The sequence below is a fragment of the Sclerotinia sclerotiorum genome, genomic scaffold, assembly GCF_000146945.2.
Source record: "Sclerotinia sclerotiorum 1980 UF-70 scaffold_10 genomic scaffold, whole genome shotgun sequence".
NCBI classification, from domain to species: Eukaryota; Fungi; Ascomycota; class Leotiomycetes; order Helotiales; family Sclerotiniaceae; genus Sclerotinia; species Sclerotinia sclerotiorum.
This window is the reverse complement of record NW_001820826.1, coordinates 1,369,553-1,397,050: the sequence shown is the minus strand read 5'-3', so window position 1 is coordinate 1,397,050 and position 27,498 is coordinate 1,369,553. Positions and strand designations below refer to the sequence as shown.

General features: G+C 40.5%; 7 protein-coding genes across 7 annotated transcripts; 2 read left to right on the top strand and 5 right to left on the bottom strand.

The window, feature by feature from the left end:
- Positions 1-945: 945 nt before the first annotated feature.
- On the bottom strand, positions 946-1,956 carry SS1G_08047 (hypothetical protein; the record flags this gene model as incomplete). Its single annotated transcript, XM_001591371.1, has 1 exon — positions 946-1,956. The coding sequence occupies one exon, from the start codon at positions 1,954-1,956 to the stop codon at positions 946-948; it is 1,011 nt and encodes a 336-aa protein (XP_001591421.1).
- A 1,840-nt stretch (positions 1,957-3,796) lies between these two features.
- SS1G_08046 (hypothetical protein) lies at positions 3,797-10,025 on the top strand (the record flags this gene model as incomplete). Its single annotated transcript, XM_001591370.1, has 4 exons — positions 3,797-3,852; positions 4,190-4,213; positions 4,784-5,936; positions 6,276-10,025. 4 exons carry the CDS (start codon positions 3,797-3,799, stop codon positions 10,023-10,025), a joined length of 4,983 nt encoding a protein of 1,660 aa, XP_001591420.1.
- Positions 10,026-13,114: 3,089 nt separating this feature from the next.
- Positions 13,115-15,025, bottom strand: SS1G_08045 (predicted protein; the record flags this gene model as incomplete). Its single annotated transcript, XM_001591369.1, has 5 exons — positions 13,115-13,871; positions 14,133-14,151; positions 14,241-14,820; positions 14,876-14,938; positions 14,993-15,025. The coding sequence occupies 5 exons, from the start codon at positions 15,023-15,025 to the stop codon at positions 13,115-13,117; spliced, it is 1,452 nt and encodes a 483-aa protein (XP_001591419.1).
- Positions 15,026-15,869: 844 nt separating this feature from the next.
- Positions 15,870-18,528, bottom strand: SS1G_08044 (hypothetical protein; the record flags this gene model as incomplete). The annotated part of the gene is made up of 6 exons (XM_001591368.1): positions 15,870-16,568; positions 16,691-16,840; positions 17,283-17,310; positions 17,737-17,771; positions 17,820-17,940; positions 17,999-18,528. The coding sequence occupies 6 exons, from the start codon at positions 18,526-18,528 to the stop codon at positions 15,870-15,872; spliced, it is 1,563 nt and encodes a 520-aa protein (XP_001591418.1).
- A 1,179-nt stretch (positions 18,529-19,707) lies between these two features.
- On the bottom strand, positions 19,708-20,379 carry SS1G_08043 (hypothetical protein; the record flags this gene model as incomplete). The annotated part of the gene is made up of 4 exons (XM_001591367.1): positions 19,708-19,793; positions 19,855-20,083; positions 20,135-20,190; positions 20,256-20,379. The coding sequence occupies 4 exons, from the start codon at positions 20,377-20,379 to the stop codon at positions 19,708-19,710; spliced, it is 495 nt and encodes a 164-aa protein (XP_001591417.1).
- Positions 20,380-22,180: 1,801 nt separating this feature from the next.
- On the bottom strand, positions 22,181-23,255 carry SS1G_08042 (hypothetical protein; the record flags this gene model as incomplete). The annotated part of the gene is made up of 4 exons (XM_001591366.1): positions 22,181-22,285; positions 22,335-22,546; positions 22,596-22,695; positions 22,740-23,255. 4 exons carry the CDS (start codon positions 23,253-23,255, stop codon positions 22,181-22,183), a joined length of 933 nt encoding a protein of 310 aa, XP_001591416.1.
- A 396-nt stretch (positions 23,256-23,651) lies between these two features.
- Positions 23,652-27,198, top strand: SS1G_08041 (hypothetical protein; the record flags this gene model as incomplete). Its single annotated transcript, XM_001591365.1, has 3 exons — positions 23,652-24,096; positions 24,139-24,422; positions 24,496-27,198. The coding sequence occupies 3 exons, from the start codon at positions 23,652-23,654 to the stop codon at positions 27,196-27,198; spliced, it is 3,432 nt and encodes a 1,143-aa protein (XP_001591415.1).
- Positions 27,199-27,498: the final 300 nt, after the last annotated feature.

Below are 27,498 nucleotides of genomic sequence, written 5' to 3'. Positions count from 1 at the left end.
TATATTGCATGATGCATATAAAGAGCAAACAAAACTCAATTTTTAATTCATTCTTTCCTTTTTGGTATACTGTTTGTTTGCTTTCAATATTTTGATTTCAAAGCACTTTAATTCCGAAGGCCGAATACCTAAGCCTATTCCTTCATTTTTTGAATATGTACTCGTAGCTTAACTGCTTAGCTAGAGAATCAATCAATTCAATCTGATGCTCTTTCTGGTCTCAATAAACCCAATAGATATCTATCTCCACATCGCTTGCTATGTTAAGATAAGCCGTTATGTTTTTGTTATCAGGTAATATTATACAATTCTTATCTTTTAGCAAATACAAAAAGAATTCTATGGGCATCGTAAATGAGGGTATAAGGAGTTTCAAACGAAGCCAATTTGGGCACAGCCAGCAACACTTAATGGAGCTTACTCGTTAATCAATGCCCCAGAGAAAGAATATACTAGAACTCGGATTTGAAAGCCATTAGCATCAGTATTTGGGCTTTGAGCTTAGGCTATCAAAGCTAATAAAGAAATATTTCAGAAATGCATCAGTCAATTTATTGATAATGTAAGAAAGAATATTGATTAAAATGATTATTCAATAATTAATATCAATAATCACTATAATTGGATTGCATTTGATGTTTTCATAAGCATACTCAACTCACAATATATACGCGCTGGAACATGGTCTAGTTCCGAGGTGAATAGCATTCCTTCCGCAGATAGATAGGCAGCTCAAGAGCAATCCCATATTCAAAGCCGTTGCGATTATATATTTGAAAGCTGTCACTTGTTTCTTTCGAAGATGGATCATGGTCAAGTTTCGAGTTTGTAGAGGGTGACAAGAAGCACTTCGCCAAGAAAAATCACGTCTAACGAGCAATGAACCATAGAATTAATTGAGTTGCGGAAAGAAGCTATCTAGACGTAATAACATCACACTTCCTATCAGACTTTTAAAAACTCGAAAATTTTCTTGACTGCCTGTGTGTCGCCTTCTAGTGTTTCTATCAACTCCTCATCTACCCATCCATCCGTCCAGCCACCTCCAAAATCGATCAGCCAGGCATCATCCGTATCTCGATGTACAAGCACATTATGCGGCTTGCCATCTCCCCACACAACTCCAATCTCATGCAATAAATCAACCATCTCTCGAATCTGAGATGCCCACTTTTTCCTCCGCGAGTCTGCAACGACAGAGATATCTACCTCTCCCAACGTAGGCAGCTTTTCCAGATCGGTCGGTAGGTATTCTTCCAGGATCCCAATGATTTGTCCGTTGTCAGCTGACGTGACAAGACCGAGTAGTTTCGGTGCTCGAATAGTTGAGGCGTATTTAGAATGTGCGATTTTCTGGAGGCAATCAAGTTCCCTTTTAACTGAGGGCCAGTCGAATGAATCATGCCCACTCTTGCAACACATTTCTTGCCCATTTACCAATACTTGTGTGACGTTGCCTTCACCTACTATCTGTTTCAAGACTTGAATATCTTTCGAGGAATATTTGGGTAAACCCAAAGCGTTATCAATCTTTACCGGAGGTGGAGAATAGTCCTGGTTGTCGAATTCTTGCTCTAACAGCTCTGCTTTACCATTAGTCCTGGCAAAGCAGAAATGATGGGTTTCCGGAAAGAGCAAAGAATGTAGATTCTGGAGTGGAGCTCCTGTGGCAACTGGGGGGGCGAGCTGATCAAAAATGGGCCCTCCCACATCCCAAATCATGTTCACAAGTTCTTGTTGAACGGCGTCTGTCTCATCCTCATCTTCGTCAAAAGAAGCCTCGTAGCGCTCGATCAGAGCTCTCTCTGGTGTGCCATCTCGGGACTCGGATGGAAGGAAGTCCACAACGATACGTTTGCAATTGCCGATAATTGTAACGGAGAAATCCCCACGGCCACAATCCACTTGTACAATGTTATACCTCCTCGATCCAGCCTGGTCCTCATCAGTGGCCATTTGGTTTGCTGAAAATGTATGTATGTTGAGACGGAAAGAGGTTCGCCACGAATACGTTTGACTACCAGAAAAGTCGAAACTAGAAGGAGATTCTAGCAAAAATTGACCGTGTTGAGGTAGGGACTCTATTTTCTGATAAGTATTTAAGTATGTTGTGGGTGGTATTCTCTAAGTTTAAGTCTCGTGGGTGGATTATGGACAAACTATTAAATACATATACAGTAGGTAAATGACTCCATCAAACTGTGCTTATTGTTACTAAAAGAAATCTCCAAATCACATGATAATGCTTATTCTTCTATGTTGGTTACAAATAAGAAACCAAAAAAATTAATCAAATGGCATCCTTGACGCTAGTCGTCGAATCATATCGACTGTATTACCGCCGGCAACTAAACGCGCGCATCTACTACCAAGGTATACGACGACGACCGAATTGCTCACCAGCATTTTACGTAAGATCATGTAATTATTTAAAACACTAACAATGTTTCACTTTCATTACTTCGTACCGCCGATCACTAATACATGCAACATTGTGGAAATTTTACGCTACACATAGGCAGAATTGCTCAATGCTCATCCAAATTGACCGGACTGATAACTAACCAACCATACGCTCGACATTTTGCATCGAATCGTATAATCCTTTGAGACACCAACAAGTCTTCAACTACATTCAAGTTGCTATCAACTACTAATACATACCTAGGTGCCTGCTGTGAAAGTATCGTACTATATATTGGCCGAATGATCTAGTACTAACCCAACCAATAATACGTAGTATGCTCAGCATTTTATGTCAAGTAGTATCATCTTTCCAAACGCAAAAAAGTTTCCAACTACATTCAAGTTGCTACCAGCCACTAGCATGCGCATACTGTGGAAGTATTACTAGTAAGTACACTACGCGCTGGCCATTTCCCTCGCCCGACTAACCAAGCGCTCAGGCTGACTCTCTTGCTGCGCCGGCGACTACTACGCTTATGGTCTCATGTGCTGAAACGTCGGAGAAATTCCTAGTCTTTGGCGCCACCCCTCTTCGGGAATCGAGGATCACCAACGAACCGCAACGATCAAGTTAAACCACCCGTGGCCTCAAACCGCCCCGTCAGACGGAGCATGAGCTCTTTCTCTCTTCTCAGTATCACTATTCCATCAATCATGGCTTCCAGCCGGCCGATAGTCTTGTCCTTGTCGTCTCATGGTCTGAATCTGACAGTTCTTTCGTTCTGTGAAGTTGGATTCCCCTCTATGTTTAGGTACGTTGGTGATTTACATTTGTTACAGATCTATGTTGTGTAAATGCTCAACATATGGTCCTGTTCCTTGTTGGAATAGCCATCCAACAAATAGTTCAGGACAGAAGCTATCGGATGTTTATGGAAATATACTTATAAGGCGCGGTTTACGCTTTTGGATCTTTCATATTCGCATCGTCTGTCTTATTATCAACAGCTTGAATTGCCTCTCAACTTGAAGACTTTCTTTTGTCTGCTTATATCGCCCTCGGCTGTCACTTAGATCTGTTGTTTTTATTTTGAATACCGCTACAATTTCCCTTTTCACTACAATTTTAAGATGTGTCATTCGAATATCATTCATCACCGATGCGGACACAACACTCGGCGCATAACTTACTGCGGACGCTCTCAACGCGGTCAAGGGGGCAATCAAGTCATGTGTGATCAAAGAAATTTAACTCATAATTTTCAGACAAATTCTCTTTGTCACAGGCCTGGATGTCAACTAAGTCGGGTTTATGGAAATTGGCGATGTTGCCAATGTGACCAAGGGCCCAATCGCCATTGGCAATGCAATTGCTCAGTACGAGACCGCGATGGCCGGGACCATGCATGCCCACATGAAGTTTGCCGAGCATGCACCTACTGGCAGGTATGAAGTAAGAGGAATAATACTAGATGGCCTTGTCTACTGAATGAGAACTGACGAAAGATTCCAGATCATCAGAGCACTGAATGCAGAAGAAATAGTGATGTCAGAATGGGGAGTCAGGTAGCCATTTAAGTAGAGGATCTGGGTGTTGTTTGTTAAATCTTTTGTATTTCTGACTTTTGGGAGTTCTGCTGAAGAGGATAAGGATGATTCCGCTGGCGGAAACATGGGAATTTGGACGGCCAAGTTGCAAACAGAAGGAGTACTCTCGTTTAGAACATACATGCAGTTTTTCTAGAGCTTGGATAATCAGCAGTGAAAAAACACTAATCAGCAGTGACGCCACATACGCTCGCAAAAGGTATGATATTCTACATTATCGCGTATAGAACCATAATCATCGACTTTTTGTATGTACAACTATATATCAAAATGTGCATTGAATTACGCTGAATTCAACGCGTTTATTTCCATCGTTATAGCAAGTTTTTTTTTCAGAGGTTATTGAAGTTACTCGCAAGCTGCAGGGCGGTCAGCAACAAGGCTTGACTTCCTTGGTTAAACTATAGTTGGATTGCATTTGATGTTTCCGTGAGCATACTCTTCCGCCTGCTCGTCGCAACAAATTTTGAAGAAAAATTATTTTTCGAAATACACCCTTTTTATATCTCCATTGCACTAAAAAAATCAGCATCAATCGAATGCAATTGTCCCCAAAGAAATTGAACCAGTACTTGTTGTGATACTGTCGCTGACGTCCAAAACACATGAAGCCACGCTAAAACGCGTGAAATTTTCACCCCCTTCATCCCCCGATTACGAGGGAAAAGAACTCAATGACGAGGACCACCCAATCGAACTTCCCAGAAGTGATCTTAGGCACTCCATGCCAAGATAACCACACTGAACAAACCCATGAAAGAGGCAATAGCCCGCCATTCATCCTTTCCAGTCCTACCCCCTCCCAACCCTTCAACTTTCAAACCCAATGCAATACCTTGAGCTCTGATGATCCATTCAAATCACCAATCAATCGCCCAACGTTCCAATTAAATAACAAACGAAGACGACAACCCAGCCACTCAGAACCCCACATCAACTCACCAAAAGAAGCTATCCAAAAAGCTAGAAGTCTACTCATTCTAGCTGCCTCCTTGGAAGAGGATACCGAAGAACAATCGAAAGTCCTAGACTTAGTCGAAATATTTCGTGAATATCTTGAAAAAGGAAAACTCACAAAAGCCTCAAATATCATCACATCACAAATCTCCCATCTAGAAAATGCTACCAAACGGATCGAAAAGCAAGCCAACCACCTTTCAAACCTCCCCAATCATATAATCCCTCCTACAATAAACGCCCCTGGAATCAAAGCCAGCTATGCCACTATCACCAAAACCTCAGGAGAATGGAACCTAGTTACAAAGGGAAAACCCACAAAACAGAAAACTACAGAACAAAAGGAAGAAGCCCCAAGCAAACGACTAATCCTCATCAAACCCCTTATTTATCAACCACACTCTTTTACACCATTAAATACAAGGAACAAAGTCAACGAAGCCTTCAAGAAAGCAGGAATCAATGGACCAATCATCTCAGCTATCACTACTACAAGGAGCGGCAATTTTATACTAACCACTAACAGCCCTTTCAATGCACAATTCCTGATGGAAAAGAAGGAAATCTGGGACAAAATCCTTGATGCCGCAAGAATACAAATCGATAAACCCTGGCATAAAGTCATCATTCACAAAATCCCAATTCAGGAATTCTCAGGTCTGAAAGGTATGGACCTAATCAAAGAGGAAGTCAATACCTTCAACCCAGGGCTCAGTATCATGGGTACTCCTTACTGGCTTACTAATGCCTCCAAGAGAGCCAAACAACAAGACGGAGCAATAGTCATTGCATTTGCTACACAAAAAGAAGCAGATATAGCTATCCAGAAAAGGCTATATATTGCAGGCATTAGTGTTAGAGTAGAAAGATTCTATCATCTACTGCTTCATCCCAATGCACAGATGCCAGGGATTCGGGCCATAACGAATCATACTGCAAAAAACCTCCAGCTTGCGGACTTTGCAGTAATAATCATGCTACAGTCGGTCATTTCTGTATAATCTGCCAAGCAAAAGGCAAACCATGTCAACATCTAAGTGTCAAATGTGTTAATTGTAAAGGAGAACACAAAGCCAACTCGAAAGTATGCGAAGTATATCTATCAACCATCAAGAAATCCAACTAATGCTGTACAACAATACTCGCATTCTTCAAATCAATCTAAACAAGAGCCCTCAAGCAACCGAAAGTGCTCTCCAACTTGCTTTAGAACTCAAAATTGATCTCATAGTCATTCAAGAACCCTGGATCCTCTCGAATCCTGAGAAAGACTTCTCCTCAACCAGATCGATTGCCCACTCTAGCTTCTGCTCAAACTTCTCGGAGATAATCCTTCGAACCTGCGTCCCCGAACTATGATCTACATTTCAAAAGGATTCAAACCGCTAGTAGCCCTAGCTCCCAACTCCCCTAATGATCCAGATATTCAAATCATTGATATCACTCAAGGAAAACATACAATACAACTCATCAATATCTACAATGAAGCGGACCAAGCCAAAGAAAAAGGCCACACCATCGAAAGATGCCTTTACAATACCCCTCTTACTCATCACACCATCCTCGTAGGAGATTTCAACTCCCATCACCCTTGGTGGGACCCCTTCTCTAACAAAAGCTCAAATGCCGACCTACTCACCGAATGGTTTGAGGATCACAATCTCATTCTATTTAACGAACCAGGCACGAGCACCTTTTATCGAACAAATATGACAAACCCAAGTGTCTTAGACCTTACTTTAGCCACAGATTCAGTATCTCCCTATATCACTGATTGGCAAGTCCTCCCGGATCTTGGATCAGATCACTTAAGCATTCTCTTTGAAGTAAAGGGCACGTTATCCCGTACAACGAATATAGCTCAGCCAGCAAGATTCAATACAAAACTTGCGGATTGGGAAAAATTCGCGAATACCCTCAAATCGAAAATATCGATATCAACCACCTTAAATTCGAGTGAATACCTTAATATCGCTACCTCAGAATCCAACTCTCTTGATTCCCTTCTCGACAAGAGCCAATACATACAAGTATTGGATGAAGCTGCAAAAGAATTCACCCGAATAATCACTTATTCGGCTGAAACCAGTATACCGAGAATCAAGTCCACAAAAAGAGCTAAACCCTGGTGGTCCCCAGAGCTGAAAGCCCTTCGAAAACGACTCTCTAATGCATTTGAGAACGCCAAGATTTACCCGGAAGACGATATGTTCAAGAAAATCTACCGGTCAGCCAGGAATCATTACTTCCAAGCTATTAAAACAGCAAAGAAAAACCATTGGAATGAGTTCCTTGAAAAAGAGGATACCCAATCCATATTCAAGGCAATGTCATACACAAAAGATATACAAACTGAACGAATCCCGAATATTCGATCCAATCCCTCTAAACTAGAAAATTCTTTCGAAGGAAAATGCTCTGCATTTAGATCGACCCTATTTCCTCCTCCTCCATGCACCCCACCGCCCAATTGGGAAAGCTATAAACAATCTAAGAAATGGGAATGGCCTGATCTTACAGAGAGCGAACTCCTAAACGCGTGCTCTGCAAAAATCAAAGGAAAGACCCCTGGCCCCGATGGGATCACTCAAGATATCATTATTCAAGCGTACAAAGCAATACCAAAAGCATTCTCCACCCTCTTCAGTCATCTTATCAACCTTGGTTACCATCCTTCTTGCTGGAAACAAGCCACTGGAGCGATACTCAAGAAACCTTCAAAACCAGACTACTCGGCCCCAAAAGCTTATAGAGTTATCGCCCTACTAAATTGCCTTGGCAAAATAAGTGAAAGAATTCTAGCTCAAAGGCTTAGCTACTTAGCGGAGACTACGCAATTACTTCATTACTCTCAAATGGGTGGAAGACAAAAGAAATCAGCCATCGACACAGCAATCTTACTCACTACCGAAATCGAAAGAAATTCAAGATCCAAGAAGAAAACCTCAACTCTCTTCCTGGATGTTAAAGGCGCCTTTGATCATGTATCTATGAACAAATTATTAGATATCTGCAAGAACCTAAACCTCCCAACCAGCCTAATCGCCTGGATCTCATCTTTTTTGAAGGAAAGGCTACTCAAGCTCTCATTCGATGGCCAAATTGAAACCTTCAAACCGATCAATACCGGGATCCCCCAAGGCAGCCCTATTTCGCCAATCCTCTTCTTAATTTATATTCGAGATCTATTCTCAGCAAATTCGATCAAATATCTCTCATATATAGATGATATAGCTTTAACAACATTTTCAACATCCTGGAAAAAGAACATCATCTCTCTCGAAAGAGCAACTAAACAGATATATGCTCTAGGCAAAGAAAATGCTATTCAATTTGATCTAGCGAAGACGGAACTAATACACTTCTCTACATCCAAAGATACGAAGACAGCCTCAATCAAGCTTCCGAACGAGGAGATAATTCAACCCTCAACACTAGTCAGATTGCTAGGCATATGGTTCGACCCTGGCCTCAGTTTCAAACAACATGTCACAATCCGAGCTACCCAGGCTAAAACCTCATTCTACCGAATGGCTAGACTTGCTAATTCTGAAAAAGGCTTTAGTCCCAAGGCAATGAGACAGCTCTATATGGCATGCGTCACCAGTATAGCTGACTACGGTTCAATTTTATGGTGGAAAGGGCAAAACCAATTCAAGAAAATCCTTCAATCCTTGCAAAACCTCGCCCTTCGAAAAATCCTAGGAGTATTCAAAACCTCACCAATAAAACCAATAGAAATAGAAGCCGCATTGTGCCCTCCAGAAGTAAGGCTAAATGCTGGAATCAAACAATACGCCTTCAGATTATTGAAAATCTCCCCTTCTCATCCTGTCAATTTAATAGCTACAAAGCTGGCTACAGAAAAGGAAAATCAAGATGTAGTTGCAACCCCTCAAAGAAAGCAATTAAAACCTACTCAACTCGAAAAGATCAAAAACTCAATCCAGAAAGACTTCGATCCCCTCACTTTGGAAAGAATTCATCATTTCTACTTCCCTCCTTGGAAGAAGGAAGTTCCATATAGAGTCAATATCAGCAAATTAGGAAAAGAAGAAGCTGCGATGATCCACAATCTGGCTTTCAAATATAGATGCAAAAATACCATTACCATATACACTGATGCCTCATCCACTCTAGAGGGAATAGGGGTTGGGATCGGGATAGTAGTCATCTTACCAAATGGCCGAAACTCATATCAAGAGACTATCAATATAGGCGTGAATCAGCTTGTCTATAACGGTGAGCTTCTAGGAGTTACTAAAGCGATCGAATACGCAAATTCAATAGCTCAACCAGGAAACAAGTTCAAGATATACTCAGATAATCAAGCAGGATTATTCCGGCTGAAAACCCCCTCCGATTCACCTGGTCAATCATGCCAAATCAAAGCTATAAAAGCTGCGGAAGCTATTCAAAATAAAGGAGCCGAAATCTCTCTCAATTGGGTCCCCGGACATACATCTGTACAAGGAAATGAGCTAGCTGATTCTCTTGCAAAAGAGGCGACCAAAATACCATCCTCATCTCACGAAACCAGTTATGCCTCCATTGGAATGGATATAAAAAGAATGAAATCAGAGAACTGGATAGCCATCCTTAACACTAACAACTTTCATCAACCATCGTCAACATATTCAAGAAACTACCCCTGGAAGATCAGCTCAAAAATCAGAATTCCAGGAAACATCAAAAGAAGCACAATCTGTGCTCTGTTCCAACTCAAAATTGGACACGGATACTTCAAATCTTATTTGAAACGATTCGGTATCTCCTCTAATGACAATTGTAGATGTGGGGGAAAGGAATCTCCTGATCATCTTCTGCTCAGTTGTCCTTTATATAAAATGGCAAGGAAAACCCTCAATAAGGATAACCCCATAGTCCGACCTACTATGAAATATCTGCTTCATACTAAAGCAGGAATCATCAAGACCCTCGAATTTATCGAGGCGACGAGAATAGCCACCAGATCATGGCATCTCAATAGAATGCATGAAGAAGAAGAGGAAGAAGGCGGAGAAGAAGGGGGTGGACCGGAAGATTGTGATTGAATTGATCAATTATGGTCAATTTGGTCAATTTGGTCAATTTGGGTCAATTTGGTCATTTTGGTCAATTTGGTCAATTTGGTCATTTTGGTCAATTTGGTCAATTTGGTCAACTTGGTCAATTTGGTCAATTTGGTCAATTTGGTCAACTTGGTCAATTTGGTCAATTTGGGCAATCACCCCAATGTCAAATTTCATTACATTTCATTTGTTATTCCTCTTACTTGAATACGAGAGTATCTGTAAGGCGGGCTTGGTTCCCTAGTATTAGTTTTCACTTCCCCCATTCAAACATTAGAAGATTGAGGCTTTCAATCTCCCCAACCTGTATTAGCTACGGTCGAATAAGGCCAGCCACCCTCCATTTACTATTGTTAGAAGCCTACAAAGCTCCTAGCCGTCTTAGATAGTCATAGACTCAGTGTAGACGTTAATTTAATCAATCAATTTAATCAATCGAAGGTTTGCTACAAATGTACTAATTTCTGGTGCTTCGTATCCAGAAAGTATTATTCTTTTGTATACAACCACTAACAGATCTCTTCTGACACAACATAGTATTTCTTTGAATTGCCGCCCCACTGTATTTGGTCCGATGAGCATTCATTAGCTAATAAAGCATCGAAGAGTAGTCATTTGTATCCAAAATGACGCATTTTTTATGCCATGTATCACGATAGTGATGGGAGTCACTTATCAATATCTTACATATACTACCAAAAAGAATATCATGTTCTACTTTCATATCAATCACAGAATGATAGATTACAAGAAGTTCCATATTTAGATGGAGTGTAATATACTTTTGATTGTAGAGACAATAAATAACATAATTGACCAATGAAAGCTGTTAAAACTATATTAATAGTTTTTCAAAAATGTTAATGATTGGATGATATATTAATAATATTTTATGATTCTTTGTATACGATCTATTGGTCTAAATCTTTGATTGCAATTGTGATCGATTTTTGAAGAGTGGAAACTTTGAAGACTTTCACTCAATCAAATAACTTCTTATAGCTCTATATTCCCTATTCTATTTTTTATTATAAAGCTTTCGAGATATATAATTCAAATCGATATTTCCATCAATTAGGAATACTGATGTAACGATACTATACTGGAGGCAGCGGCTGCCTAAGGTTTCGTCTGGTTGGTAGTTGTGGGTTAAGGCTTTATCACTGGTCTTCACTTGGAAGTGAAGTCGTTACTAGATCAAGTAGAATGTAGGTAAACTAATTGATAACTAAGTTGAGCACGAAGCTCCTTAACCACGAGACTAAGTGAATGTTTATATACCCTATATCATCTTTTGAGGACCCTTGGGACCCTAAGGTCCAAAAGGTCCTCAAGGTCCTCGAGGTCACGTGAATTAATGAATCGTGACAACTGAATAGTAATGTTACGTGACGGTTGTTATCCCACTAGTGGCTCACGTGCACTAGCCCTGTATATAAAGACCTTCTTACTTAGAATCTTCTTAGTTCTTTAGTTTTAGATTCTAAGTAATTGAATTGACTCCGTTTACGACTTTTCTGTCACAAGTAAAGTACCTGGATGTTACGAGGTTTGCCGTCTAGATCACGTGGAAGTGCTCTAGGCTCTCGAGGTGGTTTATAACTAGGCGTCAAGCAGGGACTTAAGTAATGACAATAATGAAATGCAATTCGTAACTAATAGTAGGATATACTAAATGATTGATCTTGAGCACCAAGCTCTATACAAAGGAAATCCATCTTGATTATATAGCCCTTCATGCTTCCATGATTACTAGTGATCCTTCATGATCATTAGTGATCATCTATATCGTGATCCTTAGTGATCCTTAATGATCACCAGTGATCACCTATGCCGTGATCCTTAGTGATCCTTAATGATCACTACTGATCATTAGTGATCATCTATATCGTGATCCTTAGTGATCCTTAATGATCATCAGTGATCACCTATACCGTGATCCTTAGTGATCCTTAATGATCACTATTGATCATTTGTGATCACGTGTCTTGGTAGTTGTGTAGCCCGTCGTAACATCTCTCTTCTAAGTTCTACGGAAGTGCGAAGCTCTCTGTAAGAGAGCTTCTCAATCTAGTCCTAACAGGACTAGTGCCCTGTGCACGTGCTACGCAGGAACCATTCACTTTAACATGAATATCTGATACTCATAATACTATATCTTTGATAAAAAAGCTTCTTGATTTTTAAAAATATCATGTTTTGATAATATATGAGAAATGATTAAATAGGTTGATATTCTTAACGATTTGTGGTGATGAGAGATATATTCATTAACTGATAGTGATAGGATGATCAAAAGTAATACTTCGCAGAATTCCGGGGTTTGGTGGGGCTTGTCGTTATGCTCACGCGATTACCTTGGCAGCCCGATAATGACTGTAATGCTTCATAATAAGCTTCGGTTACAAAAAGCTAGGACACTCCTGGTTCCATCAAATCTTTATCTTTGTTCACATCTCGACAATACCACATCGAATATTCATCCCTCCTTCGAGCTTTCAACTCTTCGCATCAACTTTATCTCAGTCAAAAGAACCTGCAAAGTGGTATGCATTCGTTCATACATGTCTGCTAATATCGCTAATTGTGTAGCAGTCAAATCGAACAACCCCATTACGAGCCTTCGAACTTTGCGCAAAGTTCGATCTTAAGCTTCCTCTGTTACATTTCTACCACTTCGCTACACCCAGAAGAATCCGTACGAGCGTTGGATTTGATAACCGCCGAGAACTTAGCTTATTACAATGCCTGATGTGAGGTTATTCTGACTTGTATCTATCCATATTCTTACAAATTCTAATGCGAAGATCGTAGGCCGAACAAACTGTCGACGGCAACTACGAAGTACTCGAGAAACATACCTTTGAGGCAGTTGATTACAAGAGATATATGTCATGGAGGAAAGGAAAAGGCTTCGTAACTTTGGGTGAAAGAACAGAAGAGGAGAATCTGGTTAGAAGAAAACTTGAGGCAGATACAGACGAGGAAAATCACGATGTTTATCCAGGGTGGTATGTAACGGTGGAAAATGTGGAATTCAAATTGGTGAAAACCATCACTTGGTGATGGAATTACAAATCTCCAGGAAATACACGTTTATAAAAGTTCCATCCGAATTCATAACCCAATACTACTTCCAGCTTGCAATCGTCGTCAATATCTCCACCGGGAAAAGAGAGCCTAAGAACACGGGAAAAATCTTGTATCCAATCCCTCTCCTGTTCCTTCCACCTATTACTAGTTTTAATAGCCTCAAAAATATGAGTACCAAGCATGTCCCTCAATTCTTCCCCTGATCCCCTCATTGCTTGCGAAATACCGATTGCGGCCAACTTAGATAGGCAGATCTCAAGCTTGAAATCTTCACCTTCCCAAGGAAGTTTTAAACGCACAGCGCCGGTATATTTATCCCGTCGCATCTTCTTCTCCTGTTTTCTCAAATCGCTTGCTTCTATACCTGCGAAAAAATATTGTCCAAGAGTATTGTTTAGCTCGTAGACATTAGCCATTACTGCCATATTCTTTTCAATTTTTTCAACCCAGTAAGCGCTTGACGGCTGGGAGAGACATGAATCACCCATCATAGCTTGCAACTCTAAACTGCTTTCAATTTCTGTCTGTTCATAGGCCGTAGAATCCTGTCCATGGCCACTAGCAATTTGAACTGATGAATTTCCGACGACTGCAGCTGGATTCAACAATGCATTTATCGGGTTTGTGCCAGGTATTGTGCTACGAAGGCTGTTTGTGTTATCCCCATCGTTGTCAATGCAACTTGGAATGTCTTTTTTGCCGCGTTTTCGTTTTTTTGGTCGAATATTACCAGAACTATATTTCCGTTAATTAACTTTCCATGGTCTTTTATATCAAAGAGGCCACCTGCCCGTCGACATTAGAGTCAGATAGAATATCTCTAGCACTTTGATTATATTGATCGAGACGGAAATTTCCTGACTCGATAATCACATCTAATTCTTCATCTGTAATATTTTCATCATCTACTAAGGCCTGTTTGAGTTTCACCACTAGGGCGCTGTAATCTGGTGGACATTGCGTTTTGGCGAGGTACTTTTGAATCTCCGAGTATACGCTTGTATTGGATCTCTCACTTGAAATCAACATTAGCAAATGCTAGGCTAGACAGATATTATACTTGCATGAAGTCTCCCGGCAGTCCGCCCAGTATCAGGAGCATACCATCTTCCAGTTGAGCATATCGTTCGCCCACGCGTATTGCCCGGTTTACATTTCCTCCGGTCGTGAATTTGGCTTTTTCGGAGGCAGTTCCTGGGTTGTAAATGTTTTCGACGATGATAGTTTTCACCAATGATCGGGGATCTACCCCGCTTGGCAGTTTTCTTTTATCATCAGTGATTAGCTTTCGAATCCTTGTTTTGATTTGTTCTTGAAGGCGATAGAATAAAACAAAAGAAATACGTCGCCGTATTAGATTTAAACTATCTGCGACTTTGATATCACCGATGCATCTCCAAAGCTGGGAAATGCTTGTCGATGTCAAGCCTGTTGAACAGTTGGCATTCTCCCAAAAACTAGAAGAATCTTCGCCCCATTTCAAACGTTGCTTTTCGATAAATGCTTTTGTTATGACTTGTTGCTGGTTGAATTGAGAAATGAAGTTTGAAATAACATTGTAGCCCCTTTCCCGACGTGACGTTCGATTTAGGCCAAAATCCTGTAAAATATTTTCCATTTGCAACTCTAGTACTTCTTCACTGTTCAATTGCGTAAACCGTTGTTGAATCAGTTCCGCCAATTCCTACACAACATCGATAGTTAGTTCGTAGCTTAAACTGAAGAACTTAATGACTTACGACATTTTGCTGTTGTACTATGCATACCAAATCTTCAACACTTCGACGAAAGATCTCTTTTTGCTATAGAATTCGTGAGTTCACAATACAATGCAAATGAAAGATAATGTTACTAACCTCGGTATCAAGTCGGCTCCATAGTGCACCCATATTGATTAGGATTGATACAGTTTGAGATGATTGAGTGATATTAGTAAAGAGTTGGGAAGATTCTATCGTTTTGTAGGTCTCTTATTCTTATTAGATAATCAATCAATATTGCTTAATGCTAAAGGTCGACAAGGGTGGTATTGATCTTCTTCTTTTGTAAACCTGTGCTGCTCTAGTGCCTCGTTGCAGGTCTTGTTCTTCAAATCAGATAGTGAAAGATCGGTAGGTCAACAGGGGGCTTACACTCAACCGACTCAAACTAGCCCCTGGCAACCGGATAACTCCCTAACTCCAGTCTTCCCATCCCCCCCACAATTTTCATAAGATGATGCAATGTGATGCTACAAAGATAAAGGGTCGAACCAAGGCAACCGGCTTGTAATTACGTTCTATTCTTCAAAAGTTCAATCTAGTTGATATTAATGGCTCTACTAAATTTATTAACTTTACCTAAGTATATTCTACCTCCCATTAATCTCTAGATATTGCTTCCAAAACTTAACAAATACTATCTATTACGATTCACAGATACATACGATCGACGTTTCGTTTAGCTCCTTCTTCTCCTATACCCTCTTTACCTTCTTCAACGTTCTCATCATTTATTGTTTCTTGACTTCTATCTCAATCCAGTATCTGAACGAAAGGATGTTTGGTTCAAGGCATGGTCTAATCGATTTGGTGCTACAATGTAATTATGTCGGAAAGACATGGTTTTTCGTACAATGTGGTTGTACACCGAGTGGCCCATGTCAGCGAACGGCCCACTTAGTATTACCCTACCACCTTAAAACCTCAAAAAATCGACCACAACGCGAAAAAATAATAATGCTCTATTCGGAATCTAATATTCTATTATCATTGTATCACTTTGACCAGTCTCCCCACAAATACTACAGCTTGATTGGGTAGGCAGCCCCCCAACCGTACCCCTCTCTTCAATATGCTTGTCACATCGAACCTGTTCCTTTACATCCCTTTGTGATATAATATCCATTGTCTCTTCCATATTTAAGGTACCTCCTTGGCTTATTCGAGTCTTTTTAGCTCTACAGCGTTTGCTAAGTGCCTCATTTGCTTGACGAAGTGTACGGTTCTCAGTCTCTATTAAAGTCATCTTATATGCCATAATTTCTGTACCCTTTGCAAATGACGCGATTGCGTCAAATATCGATGTTGGTGAGCTTGATTGCTGCCTAGCAATTCGGCTTTTAACTAGAGTTGATTGTGAAAGGGTGTCCCTAGGGTTGCGAGGGGTCTGTGAGACCCAAAGATTGACATCGGCAGTAAAGGGTAAAGAAGGTGACAGGGTCCGTAACCTGATATCTAGCTTTGATATAACCATTTCCGGATCAAAGGGCACTAAGCCAGATCCACGAAAGCCAGCTCTTGCGTTTTCGGGTATAAAGGTGCGTGTAAACGCTGCGCGGAAGGCAATAAAGAGCTCGATTTTGGTGATATGGTGGATCCGGGCCTTCATATAAAGCTCAATCTCTCGGCCATATATTCGTTTGAGAATGCTGAAGCATCCAACATCTAATGGCTGGGTTATTGTGAGGAATGTGGTGGTAAGCAAAGAGGGATGATGTTATTAGCTTTGCAATACTCTTGGAATTCGACCGACTCATGGCTCTCATGCCCATCAAGTACTAGCATCCGGTATACCCCCTTTGTACGGCCTTTAGTGTGTTTATCAAAGTATTTGATCCATTCTAGCCCTGTCTCATTATTCGTCCATCCATTACCAGTAGGTGTGATTGCCCATTCCATTGGTAGGTCGCTCTCAGTATACCAGCTCATAAGGTGGCATTTCCCCTGCACTATTAAGAAAGGAGGTATTGGGTTTCTTGAGACCAGAAAGAGCATCAGATTGAATTGATTGATTCTCTAGCTAAGCAGTTAAGCTGCGAGTATATATTCAAAAAATGAAGGAATAAGGTTAGGTATTCAGCCTTCGGAATTAAAGTGCTTTGAAATCAAAATATTGAAAGCAAACAAACAGTATACCAAAAAGGAAAGAATGAATTAAAAGTTGAGTTTCGTTTGCCCCTCATATGCATCATGCAATATATATGCATATGCTGCCAAGATCCCAGGAGGTCAACATATACTGATTGATAAGTTCATTACCGTGAATTTCGGCCGTGGAAGATTCTGGGTAAGATGAAAAGATATATAAGGATATTCATTGATGTCTGTAGACCCTCCAATGGACAAGAAGATACTTAGTCAGCTATCGTTTCTACAACAATCATACAACCAATTTCTTATTCAACGTCAAAATACTGAATATTAGAAATATATTCTAAATGTAGATGATAGGCACACAGAACAATAGTAGGATTAACTATACAGATTGAGTTGAACTAACCAACTTAAAACTACAGAAACGGAAGTGAGATTAAGCTGTTTATGAGCTCGACAGTGAAAAAGCATCGAAAAGTTCTAATGATGCTATTATATTAGAATTCTTTCTCCTCTTCTTTGCCTTGTTTATATGTATCTTACTGCTCCCAAATTTTGAACAGGAACGAGTATTTTGCTTTTTTTGCCACATTTTTCAAGAGTAGAAATGCTAACTTATATGATTTGAAATCGGCAATATACGAATTTAATTAAGGTGTCCGGATGAACAAAAACAATTCAGTGAAAAACCTCCATACAATCTTCCATTTTATAGAGCACTCCTTATACTGCGAAGCCTACTTAACTCAAGAACCTTTTTCTTATGTTCCTTCTTAACATTCTGTAGTAACCAAAAGTTATAAATCAGAAATGAAGCTAATAGAAATACTGTACAGCATCCTGTTACAGTAATAGTGATAATCGCTGTAACCGACCAAGCTCCACTTCGAGCCGTATATATATTTATAATTGTTGTAAGGAGTCCAGTAATGGAGTGAAGAAAGCCTGGTCTGAGTCACATATCAGCAAAGATACTGCTATACTTTTGTGAAGGTGAGAATTACTTACAAAATGATCCGATTCAGAATCCATACATAGTTCCTCTTCCACATCCACCACAGCCAGCTCATACCAGATGCTCCAATAGCGCAGAAGATTGCAGCTATCCATAATAATGGCAGGTTTTGATATGTCTTTAAAACTAGCTTCCCAGCTTTGCTTACTTCTGATGCAATGGTGCGAGAATTCTGAAGTGATGTGAATGTGGCCGGTAATACCATGTATCCAGCGAGCAGTAGCCAGGTAAAAAGGCCGGCTAGAATGTTGTAAGTTTCGGGTATACTATCAAGTTGAAGTAGCATGTTGATGTAATTAGTCTCTCCGTGTTCGTGTCTAGGGTCACGAGCATCTTCGCCATAAGGTGCATCTAGGCGGAACATTTCCTCATTGAGCCTAGTGAATTCTTCATTGCTGGATATTGAAGAACTATTACGATGCTGGACGGAATTTGAACGTATTCTTCGAACGTGTGCCATGGAAGGCACTCTTAATTGAAATGATTCTGATGGGTGGAAGGAGCCCGGCATAACTGTGCTCATTGTTATATTATAGTAGACATCATGGAGAAGTTCATCTTTTATATATTTATATTCGTAATGCTAATTAGGCGATGGCTTAGATTAGCCTAGGGAAATTAGGAAATGTCTAAATAGAATCTTCATCAATAAACCTATAGAATTTCTCTCGATTGATTGATTGATTGATTGATTGATTGATTAAATTAACGTCTACACTGAGTCTATGACTATCTAAGACGGCTAGGAGCTTTGTAGGCTTCTAACAATAATAAATGGAGGGTAGCTGGCCTTATTCGACGGTAGCTAATACAGGTTGGGGAGATTGAGAGCCCCAATCTTTTAACGTTTGAATGGGGGAAGTGAAAACTAATCCCAGGGAACCATGCCCGCCTTACAGATACTCTCGTATTCAAATAAAGGGAATAACAAATGAAATTTGACATTGGGGTGATTGCCCAAATTGACCAAATTGCCCGAATTGACCAAATTGATCAAATTGACCAGAATTGATCAATTCAATCACAATATTCCTAGGTATACTAAGCATGCTATGGCAGTCTTCCTAGGCTTGAATTTGTCCTCGCATATTTGTCCTAGGGCAAATGGAGGTTCAGAACAGATAATCTAGGCCACACAACCACCTGGGGCGTATATGATTTTAGGAGCAGTGTCCTGTATACCTTGTCCCATGTATTATATCCTACGGCGATATCACTCCTAAGATCTTAAAAATCCTGAGATGTTCTAAAAGCTAGGCCAGACATCCTGGATAAGAATTTAAGTTGGAATTCCTTAGCCAGGACAACCTTACATTTAGGAAAAGTTCTCTAGAACTCTCAAACACCTAGTATTCCTAAAATCATAGGAAGTTTGTCCTAGCCAGAGTTACGTGCTAGGATAGTTCATCTGGGTTGAGTATTTGTTGATCTCCCAGATTCCTAATAGCATCAACTTCTTTTCGATATCATAACTTTCTCACTGATTTTGATCCTGGCAGCGCATGTTTATATAACTCATATAGCGAGGAAACAACCTCAACTTTCAACTCCTTCCATTATTGATTATAAATACAAGTCGACCTGTGATTTCTTATTATACTACCTCAAGAAGGTTGAAGGAATCAACTAAAAGTTATAAACACAACCCCAAATCATAATCCTATATAGAGAGAAGAATGTCATATCCTTTTTTTTCTCATTTCTATACAGGCTGATAATCAAGTTCAAAATATTTCACGTCATCTGCCAATTTATCCCGTATGGCACTTCGTAGCTCATCTCGAACTTCTGCAGTACCAGAGACTCCAAAATTGTTAGTAACCTTCAAATAGTAGATTATTGAGCGTACCTGTGACAATCATCTTTCCATCAGATCTCCTAGACTCGAGTTCTTTCTCGTATACCAATGACTCATTATTCCAGTCCATTTCTTTAACCGGCTTTGTCTCCATCTGCCTCTTCGAAATTTCTTCCTGGATAATATCATGTATTGGAGCCTTGCCAGGATAGACGCTTGCTCGCTTCCCGAAGGATACGGTGGTGTCCCTTGATTCACAATAAATCGAAATGTCGAGAATCTACAATTTGTTCTCAGAAACCGATGACGATATTAGGGTCACAATACATACCCAACCATCGTCAAGTGTATCCTCGCTCAATGCACCATTGAGTAGCGGTTGCACAGCTATTGTAACGTCTGTTCTTGTCAGATACTTATTTTGATAAACATATTGCGCTTTAAATACTCACCAATATCTCGGACCTGCCAAACCAGATGGATACGTTGAGCACGTAGCTTACGGGTATTATAGCCATGGATCAGCTGCTTGAGATATGGTAATTGCGCTGCGATCCCAAAGTCGCTGGCTACCATGAGGATATTTTCACCGTCGTCCATGCGGATACTATTTCCATGGGGACCACTAAACAACACCAAGGAGTGCATAGAACGCCCATTCTTGGCATGATGCAAAAGCTTGCGAGTTATTCCTCTGCGAGGCTCGATGAAGAGCTCCAAATGATCCTGTGGTTGTTCTGTCCAAGAGATCACAACGAATGGGTGACTTTGCAGGAAGGACCAGAAGCTGACCCCAGGTATCCAGAGATTAATGTACTGCCCGGCTTTGATTGCTAGTGGCTTTCGACATTGTAAGCGGAGCCGGACAGCACCAGATACATGCGTGATATGAGCTTGTGTAAGACCAGACCGACAGAAACCGTTTCGATAGAAGAAAATCAAGCATTGAGTTACACACATGAAAAGAAAAATACCTGCTAAGATATACAAGTAAAGAAGGGGAAATAGTGAATCGGATGATAAGTGTTGCCAGATGGCATAAACAGAAAGTGCTGATAACGCATGGTGTACACGAAGGAAAATTTCATAGGAAGGTTTACGAAAGACAGGCAGAGAAAGCAGGATAATGCATCCTAATGATGATGCTCCCTACTGACTGTTAGAGGGAGAAGGTGGCGAAGCGATTGCGGACTCACTATAATCGCAAACAAGTTGTGGTGCAGGTTTAAAGCGAAAGGTAATTGCGCCGAGACTGCCATAAGAACATGAAGGATGGCAAGTAGGACTGTCATTACACCTGCTGATCGATGAATTTGCCGAAATGTGTCGAGGGTCAGACCTAGTAGATCCGCAACAGTGCTAAGGTGAGGACCAGCGAATAGTGGGATGAGGTTGACGAGGGAGAGGGTCCCGGCTCGAAGACTGGCTTGTGAGAGAGGGGAAAATTGGAGGCTAGATTCATTTATTTCTAGACTAAAGCAAGCTATATTTCCAGCGATGTAGACTAGGTGTACCAATATGCTCGCTCGGCTCCAAGGGCCTATGTAACGATGTCGACGAAGAGCATAGCTATAGATTAGATGCTTCGAGATAATAATAGAAAGAAATCGCACAATATGAGTAATCCAACGGCGGCTATTGATAAGTAGGAGTACGCAGAAGATACTAGCTATAACAATAGCATACACTTGATTTGCATTCATAATAATTGAATAATGAAATAATGAGTCGGGAATAAAATATAGAAATTGATGTAAATTTAAGATTGATGATTATGGAGAATAAAGGGAGTGATACAGCCTCAAGTCAGTGTTGAGAATAAAGTGAGAAGAAAAATGTGGGAGAAGCAGAGTGAATAGAAGGCACGGCTAAGGGTGAGGTTAAGAGAACCCATGTGAGAGGATGATGTGGAAATCATGAAATTTAGCGGGAGCCTGAACTAGATATTGACATTTTATAATGTAAAAGTGGCTTGGTAAATGCTTATACTTAGGGAGAGCAAAATTATGTGTTTTAAATCCATATTAAGAGAGACTTTGATGAGGATTTTCTTATTTTAGCATATGTCATTTCAAGGTCGATGTATGAGGTTGCGCACTTTTGTGGAGACAGGTGGGGCTGGGGCTCAGGATGGAGTGGGGCTGATGATTTTTTGAAAATCCCATTGGCGAGAATGGATAAATTTCAGGAGTAAGGAGGGACACGGTAACATTTGAGCAGGCACTTTTCAAAAGAATTCTGTTGAATACATTTATGAATATGAATCAACCTCGTAAATTTTATTATTTAATAAAAATAGAATAGAAGATATTTTTTGGTCTGAATTCGTAGACTATTGTAAGGCAAAGTATAACAGTTTAAAGTTACATCAACATAGTTACACTTTTGGTGTATACTTGTAACGACCACGTAAACAAACTTGAGCTAAAGATATCAAACCAAGGAGAGATTCCTTGCGCCAAGGACTAGTCAGAAGGGGATGCTATTAAGTTAAAATTAGAATTGAACTTTGAAATAATAAATTGATGTACCTTGAGCAATTCCACAGTCGAAGTTGCGGATGTTGTAGCAGAAAGGAATCCGACGGCATTTGAGTTGGGATGCCAGCGGTGTAGGTCGTCGATACCGATAGCACCATCTTCTTTGACATACTTTTGCATCAACTCCATCACAATTGGAGAAAGGGCCCTCAGATCACAAGGGTCACCTGTGGTTTCTGCTAAGTGACAACACTCTTGATTTGCTATAAACTCATATTAGATTAGGGATTTATTGGAAGAGAATCTGTTTACCAATCTTGACTTCTCCATTTGTGTTTAAGAAGATATTTGAGCAGCACAGAGATCCGTGTTCAAATCCTTCCGCCGAGAGGTAGGCCACACCATTGAGAATCTATTATAATTAGCGACTGCTTATATGTAAGTGAGAGACCTTACTTGTCCGAGGATAGCAGCGAGTTGTTGCTCATCAGGGTAGGCTGGGGAGCTGACGATTCGGTCGAGAGATATAGGCATATGCTCGAGAATGATAAAGAGGCCCTCGTCAGTGGTAAAAGCATCTAGGGCAGCAATAATATTATGATGCTGAAGTTGTCGGAACATATGAAGTGCCTTCTCGGCCACCGGTTTCAAAAATGCCCTCACATGAACGAGCTCTATTGGAGGCACTTTTCGGACCGCTACTGCAACGGGACCACCAAGTTCAAGATCATAGATCTTTTCATACTTGTCCCACGGGGATTTCCACGCTGCCCTGAGTTGAAGGGCAGAGCTTTTCAGTGTCGGTCTCACCTTTTTCACCTTGGGCGATGGCGGTGGCTTCAAGCCATATCGTCCTATGGGCTGAGGCTTCTTATTGTTTTGAGTATCCTTTGTAGATAGTACTGTCGATTTGTCACCCGTTAACTCGAACATATCAATTTGTGTGTGCCGATTTTTGGGTGGAATCGCCATCCTAGATAGCTGTTTGTGTGGTAATTGTTAAGTATTGGTTAATTGAGTAGTAATGGAGGTATAGAAGTTAGAAAATAATTGGGGAAATATAATGGGAAGGACAGGCTCCAAAAACAGTTCAGAAGTAACAACGCATTTGGAATTAAAAAATTCAAGTAAAAGAAACAAAAAGATTGAAGAGAATAAAAAGAGCTTTTTTAAGCACAATTTATTTTAGTCAACCCGCCCTTGCTCTGCCGCAAGTAGCCAAGTAAATGAATGTACCACCCTCTACTCCCCCACCTGCTACTTCCGATCACTCATCCCCCCACCTTTCATTCAGTCTCGCTTTTAAATTCCTTCTCTTTTAGTGTTAAAAAATAGTTAACTTCTAATATTATAAGAAGTATTTTTTAGATGTATCGATCACGGTTAACTAAAGACGAGTTGAAACTCGAGGCAGAAAGACATCTCAAGTATAGGGGTATCGCATGCGTCAGGTTGGAGAATCTCCATTTTCCATTGGAAGAGTCAAGGGAGCTCAATCAGGAGAATGTTGAAAGGCTGAAGGAGTTGTTTCAAAAAGATATAACTCGTCGGCTAGATCCTAAAAATCGGATCGCCGCTGAGATTAATGAAATCGACCTTAACGAGGCGATCCGAACCTCCAACACCTCTGCTGAATTATTGATGAATATCCATGATGAGAATCCCCCATTTCTAATATTTCCTTCAAATTATCAATTGACCTGTCTTCATGGACGTCATCGCATCCTAGCTGCCCGAGAGATTCTGCCGCCGGCGAATGCCTGGTGGACGGTTGATCTATATCTTACAGGTATAAAACCTTTTTGCTCAAAAGGTAAAACGATATATGCTAAAATTTCTGTAGACACTAACCCAGAGGTTCGAAGGACCCTAATTGAAGAATATTCGAACGAGAAAAAACCATCGGATGGAGAGATATATCGTAAAGTCCGGCAATATGAGCGAGAGGGTAATATCCTCTTCAAGAAGCGGTGGATAGCTCGTCTATCTGATCATGGCCGCCGAAGTCTTCGACAACTCTTCGATCATGAAGATGGAGAGCTCACAGCGGCTTTCGACAAGCTTCTAGATATTCCCGGGCTCTGGAGCGGTATGAGAATTAGTACACTTCACAAGCTGCTAGATATGAAATGTTATGAAGTGAGTTTGCTGCTGTTACAGAATTGACCCGCTCTCCTTATGCGATGATGAAACATTCTCACATATTCAATAGGAAGCTCTACACTATCTCGAACACATTAGACAATTTTGGCATAGCCTTTTCCGTGGGGATAAGAACGCTCTCCGGAGGGTGAATAACGTCGATGTAAAATCCTTAGAGCTCAAAGCTCCAAAGTACTCCAAACAGGACGCTCAAATCTTACAAGTTCAACTACTTAGTGGACAGATCTTCAGTGCGTTCAGTCAACAAGAGCGTGAAGCTATCTGGAGTGAGCTACAATCTATTGAATATCTCATCCCTTCACTCTTTACTTTCTTCGAAGATTTAAAGTATCTCAATGCTTGTGCCGGAAGTCTAAAGCGGCTGGTAAAACTATCGCGCAGAGACACGGTATTTTCCGCTTTCCAGCGAAAATTTCGTCTTACGAACGAGTCAAATGATCAGTACGCTATTGAGATTGCCGAATCTACCTTTATTGATAAATCAATACCAGCTATACATTGTTTTGATGTAGGATATCGGCAGTTGTGGGCTTTTGCAATGCGGAACTACAAAGAGATACCGCCTGATACCAAGAAGAAGAAGAAAGATCTCCTTGCAAAATCTGGAGTGGAGAAAGCGGACGAAATGATTCTATTTGAATTTGCTGCTCTCGCCGACCGTTTAGGTTTTTCATCACCCGAAATTCAAACCTTGAGGCGAAATTCATCGGATAGAGAGATCGCTTTGTATGCCTTACTAAAGGCGCGAAAGCCCGATCGGTATCAATACGACGACATTACCTTGGAATCCAACGTGACACAAATTGTGAAATTATTTTCAACAGCTTCCGTAATCTCTCACCATAATACATCCCCAGCTCTCATTTCTGATAATATTGATTCATCGGGAAATCGTTGCGGGTTCCCGCACCAGGATGCTCATCGACAAGATAGGAAAGCACTTTTCCTACCTTACTTAAACGATGAGAACTTTGAAAAGGGGAAGTATATTACATCATTCTTTATACGTCGGTCCGTATATTATGCTTTTTTCGGGAAACCTATAGATCTAGAAATACTTGAAAGCTCCAACTCCCCACAGACATTTTCTCACAATACCCAATATACGGAAATTTCAGGGCTAGAAACAGGCGATATTGATATTTCTGGATTGCAGATGCCGGTTAGCGAATTTGAGAGGGTTGAATTACAAAGACAAGAAAGGGAGAGATTGAATGAGGAGAGATTGAATGAGGAGAGATTGAATGAGGAGAGATTGAATGAGGAGAGATTGAATGAGGAGAGATTGAATGAGGAGAGATTGAATGAGGAGAGATTGAATGAGGAGAGATTGAATGAGGAGAGATTGAATGAGGAGGAGAAGAGATTAAAAGAAGAGAAGAGATTGAGGAAGGAGGAGAGATTGAAAAAAAAAGAGAGATTGAAAAGGGAAAAGAGATTGAAAGAGGAGGAAAGATTGAAGGAGGAGGAAAGATTGAAGGAGGAGGAAAGATTGAAGGAGGAGGAAAGATTGAAGGAGGAGGAGAGATTGAAGAAGGAGGAGGAAAGATTGAAAGAGGAGGAGAGATTGAAGGAGGAGGAGAGATTGAAGAGGGAGGAGAAAAGATTGAAGGAGGAGAGATTGAAGAAGGAGGAGGAAAGATTGAAGGAGGAGGAGAGATTGAAGAAGGAGGAGGAAAGATTGAAGAAGGAGGAGGAGAAATTGAAAGAGGAGGAGAGATTGAAGAAGGAGGAGAAAAGATTGAAGGAGGAGGAGAAAAGATTGAAGGAGGAGGAGAGATTGAAGAAGGAGGAGAGATTGAAGAAGGAGGAGGAGAGATTGAAGAAGGAGGAGAAAAGATTGAAGGAGGAGGAGAAAAGATTGAAGGAGGAGGAGAGATTGAAGAAGGAGGAGAGATTGAAGAAGGAGGAGGAAAGATTGAAGAAGGAGGAGGAAAGATTGAAAGAGGAGGAGAGATTGAAGGAGGAGGAGAGATTGAAGAAGGAGGAGGAAAGATTGAAGGAGGAGAAGAGATTGAAGGAGGAAAGATTGAAAGAGGAGAGATTGAAGAAGGAGGAGGAAAGATTGAAGAAGGAGGAGGAAAGATTGAAGAAGGAGGAGGAAAGATTGAAGAAGGAGGAGGAAAGATTGAAAGAGGAGGAAAGATTGAAAGATTTAGAGTTAACCAGAAAACGTCATACGCGAATTGATATGGAGAGTCTTGTCCCTGATAGGATTACGGGAGACGAAAGTGGACTTCTAATAGCTGATCAAGCAAAAGAACGCCCAGAAACACAAACAGATAATCACGGTATAAGACAGGAAACGCCTACATTGGATATACAATCAAGACGGGAACTATCAATAGGAAGTTCCGCTCGAGAACAGCCACATTTAGTCCACATCACATTTACGATTTGGGATGGAAAAAAGTGGGAACCCTCATTTTATATTGATATAGATCCTTCTAATCCCTCCGATTCATTGAAAGTTAGACGAATGGCAATAAAACATATGAGGAAGGGTATGAGGCTTTTTGATTACAGAGCAGATATATTAACCCCATACAACTGTCTCGCGGCAACGATCGCTAACGGAGGCAACACAATTTTTATCATCCGGGAGGAAGAGATTAACATCAATAAAGAGTTAGAGGATGCCATGTTCAATCTAAACTCAGATGAGGATACTACTTTAAACTCATATGAGGATACTCTAAACTCAGATGAGGATAATATAATACAGGTTCGAAAACGGGGACGTCATGAATGAAATTTCAATGGGATACTAAATCGGAAACAATATGAATAAAATATGAAGAGGTTTTTTGAAAAAATAAGTAGGGAATACTATAGATTCTATCATCTTTCTTTTTTCTTTTTTCAATCAAGGAGTTCAGATGAGCCTGTAGAAAAAAGAAGCAGGGCGTACTCGATCACAGTCATTTTGTATGGACACAACTCCCTATGTAGCGTAGCGATGAATGTTCTTGATGAAAGCGATAATCTGTAATATATGGTTTAAATTACCAGTCATTCTTATAATGGGATATCCAGTTATAATTGTTTGAAT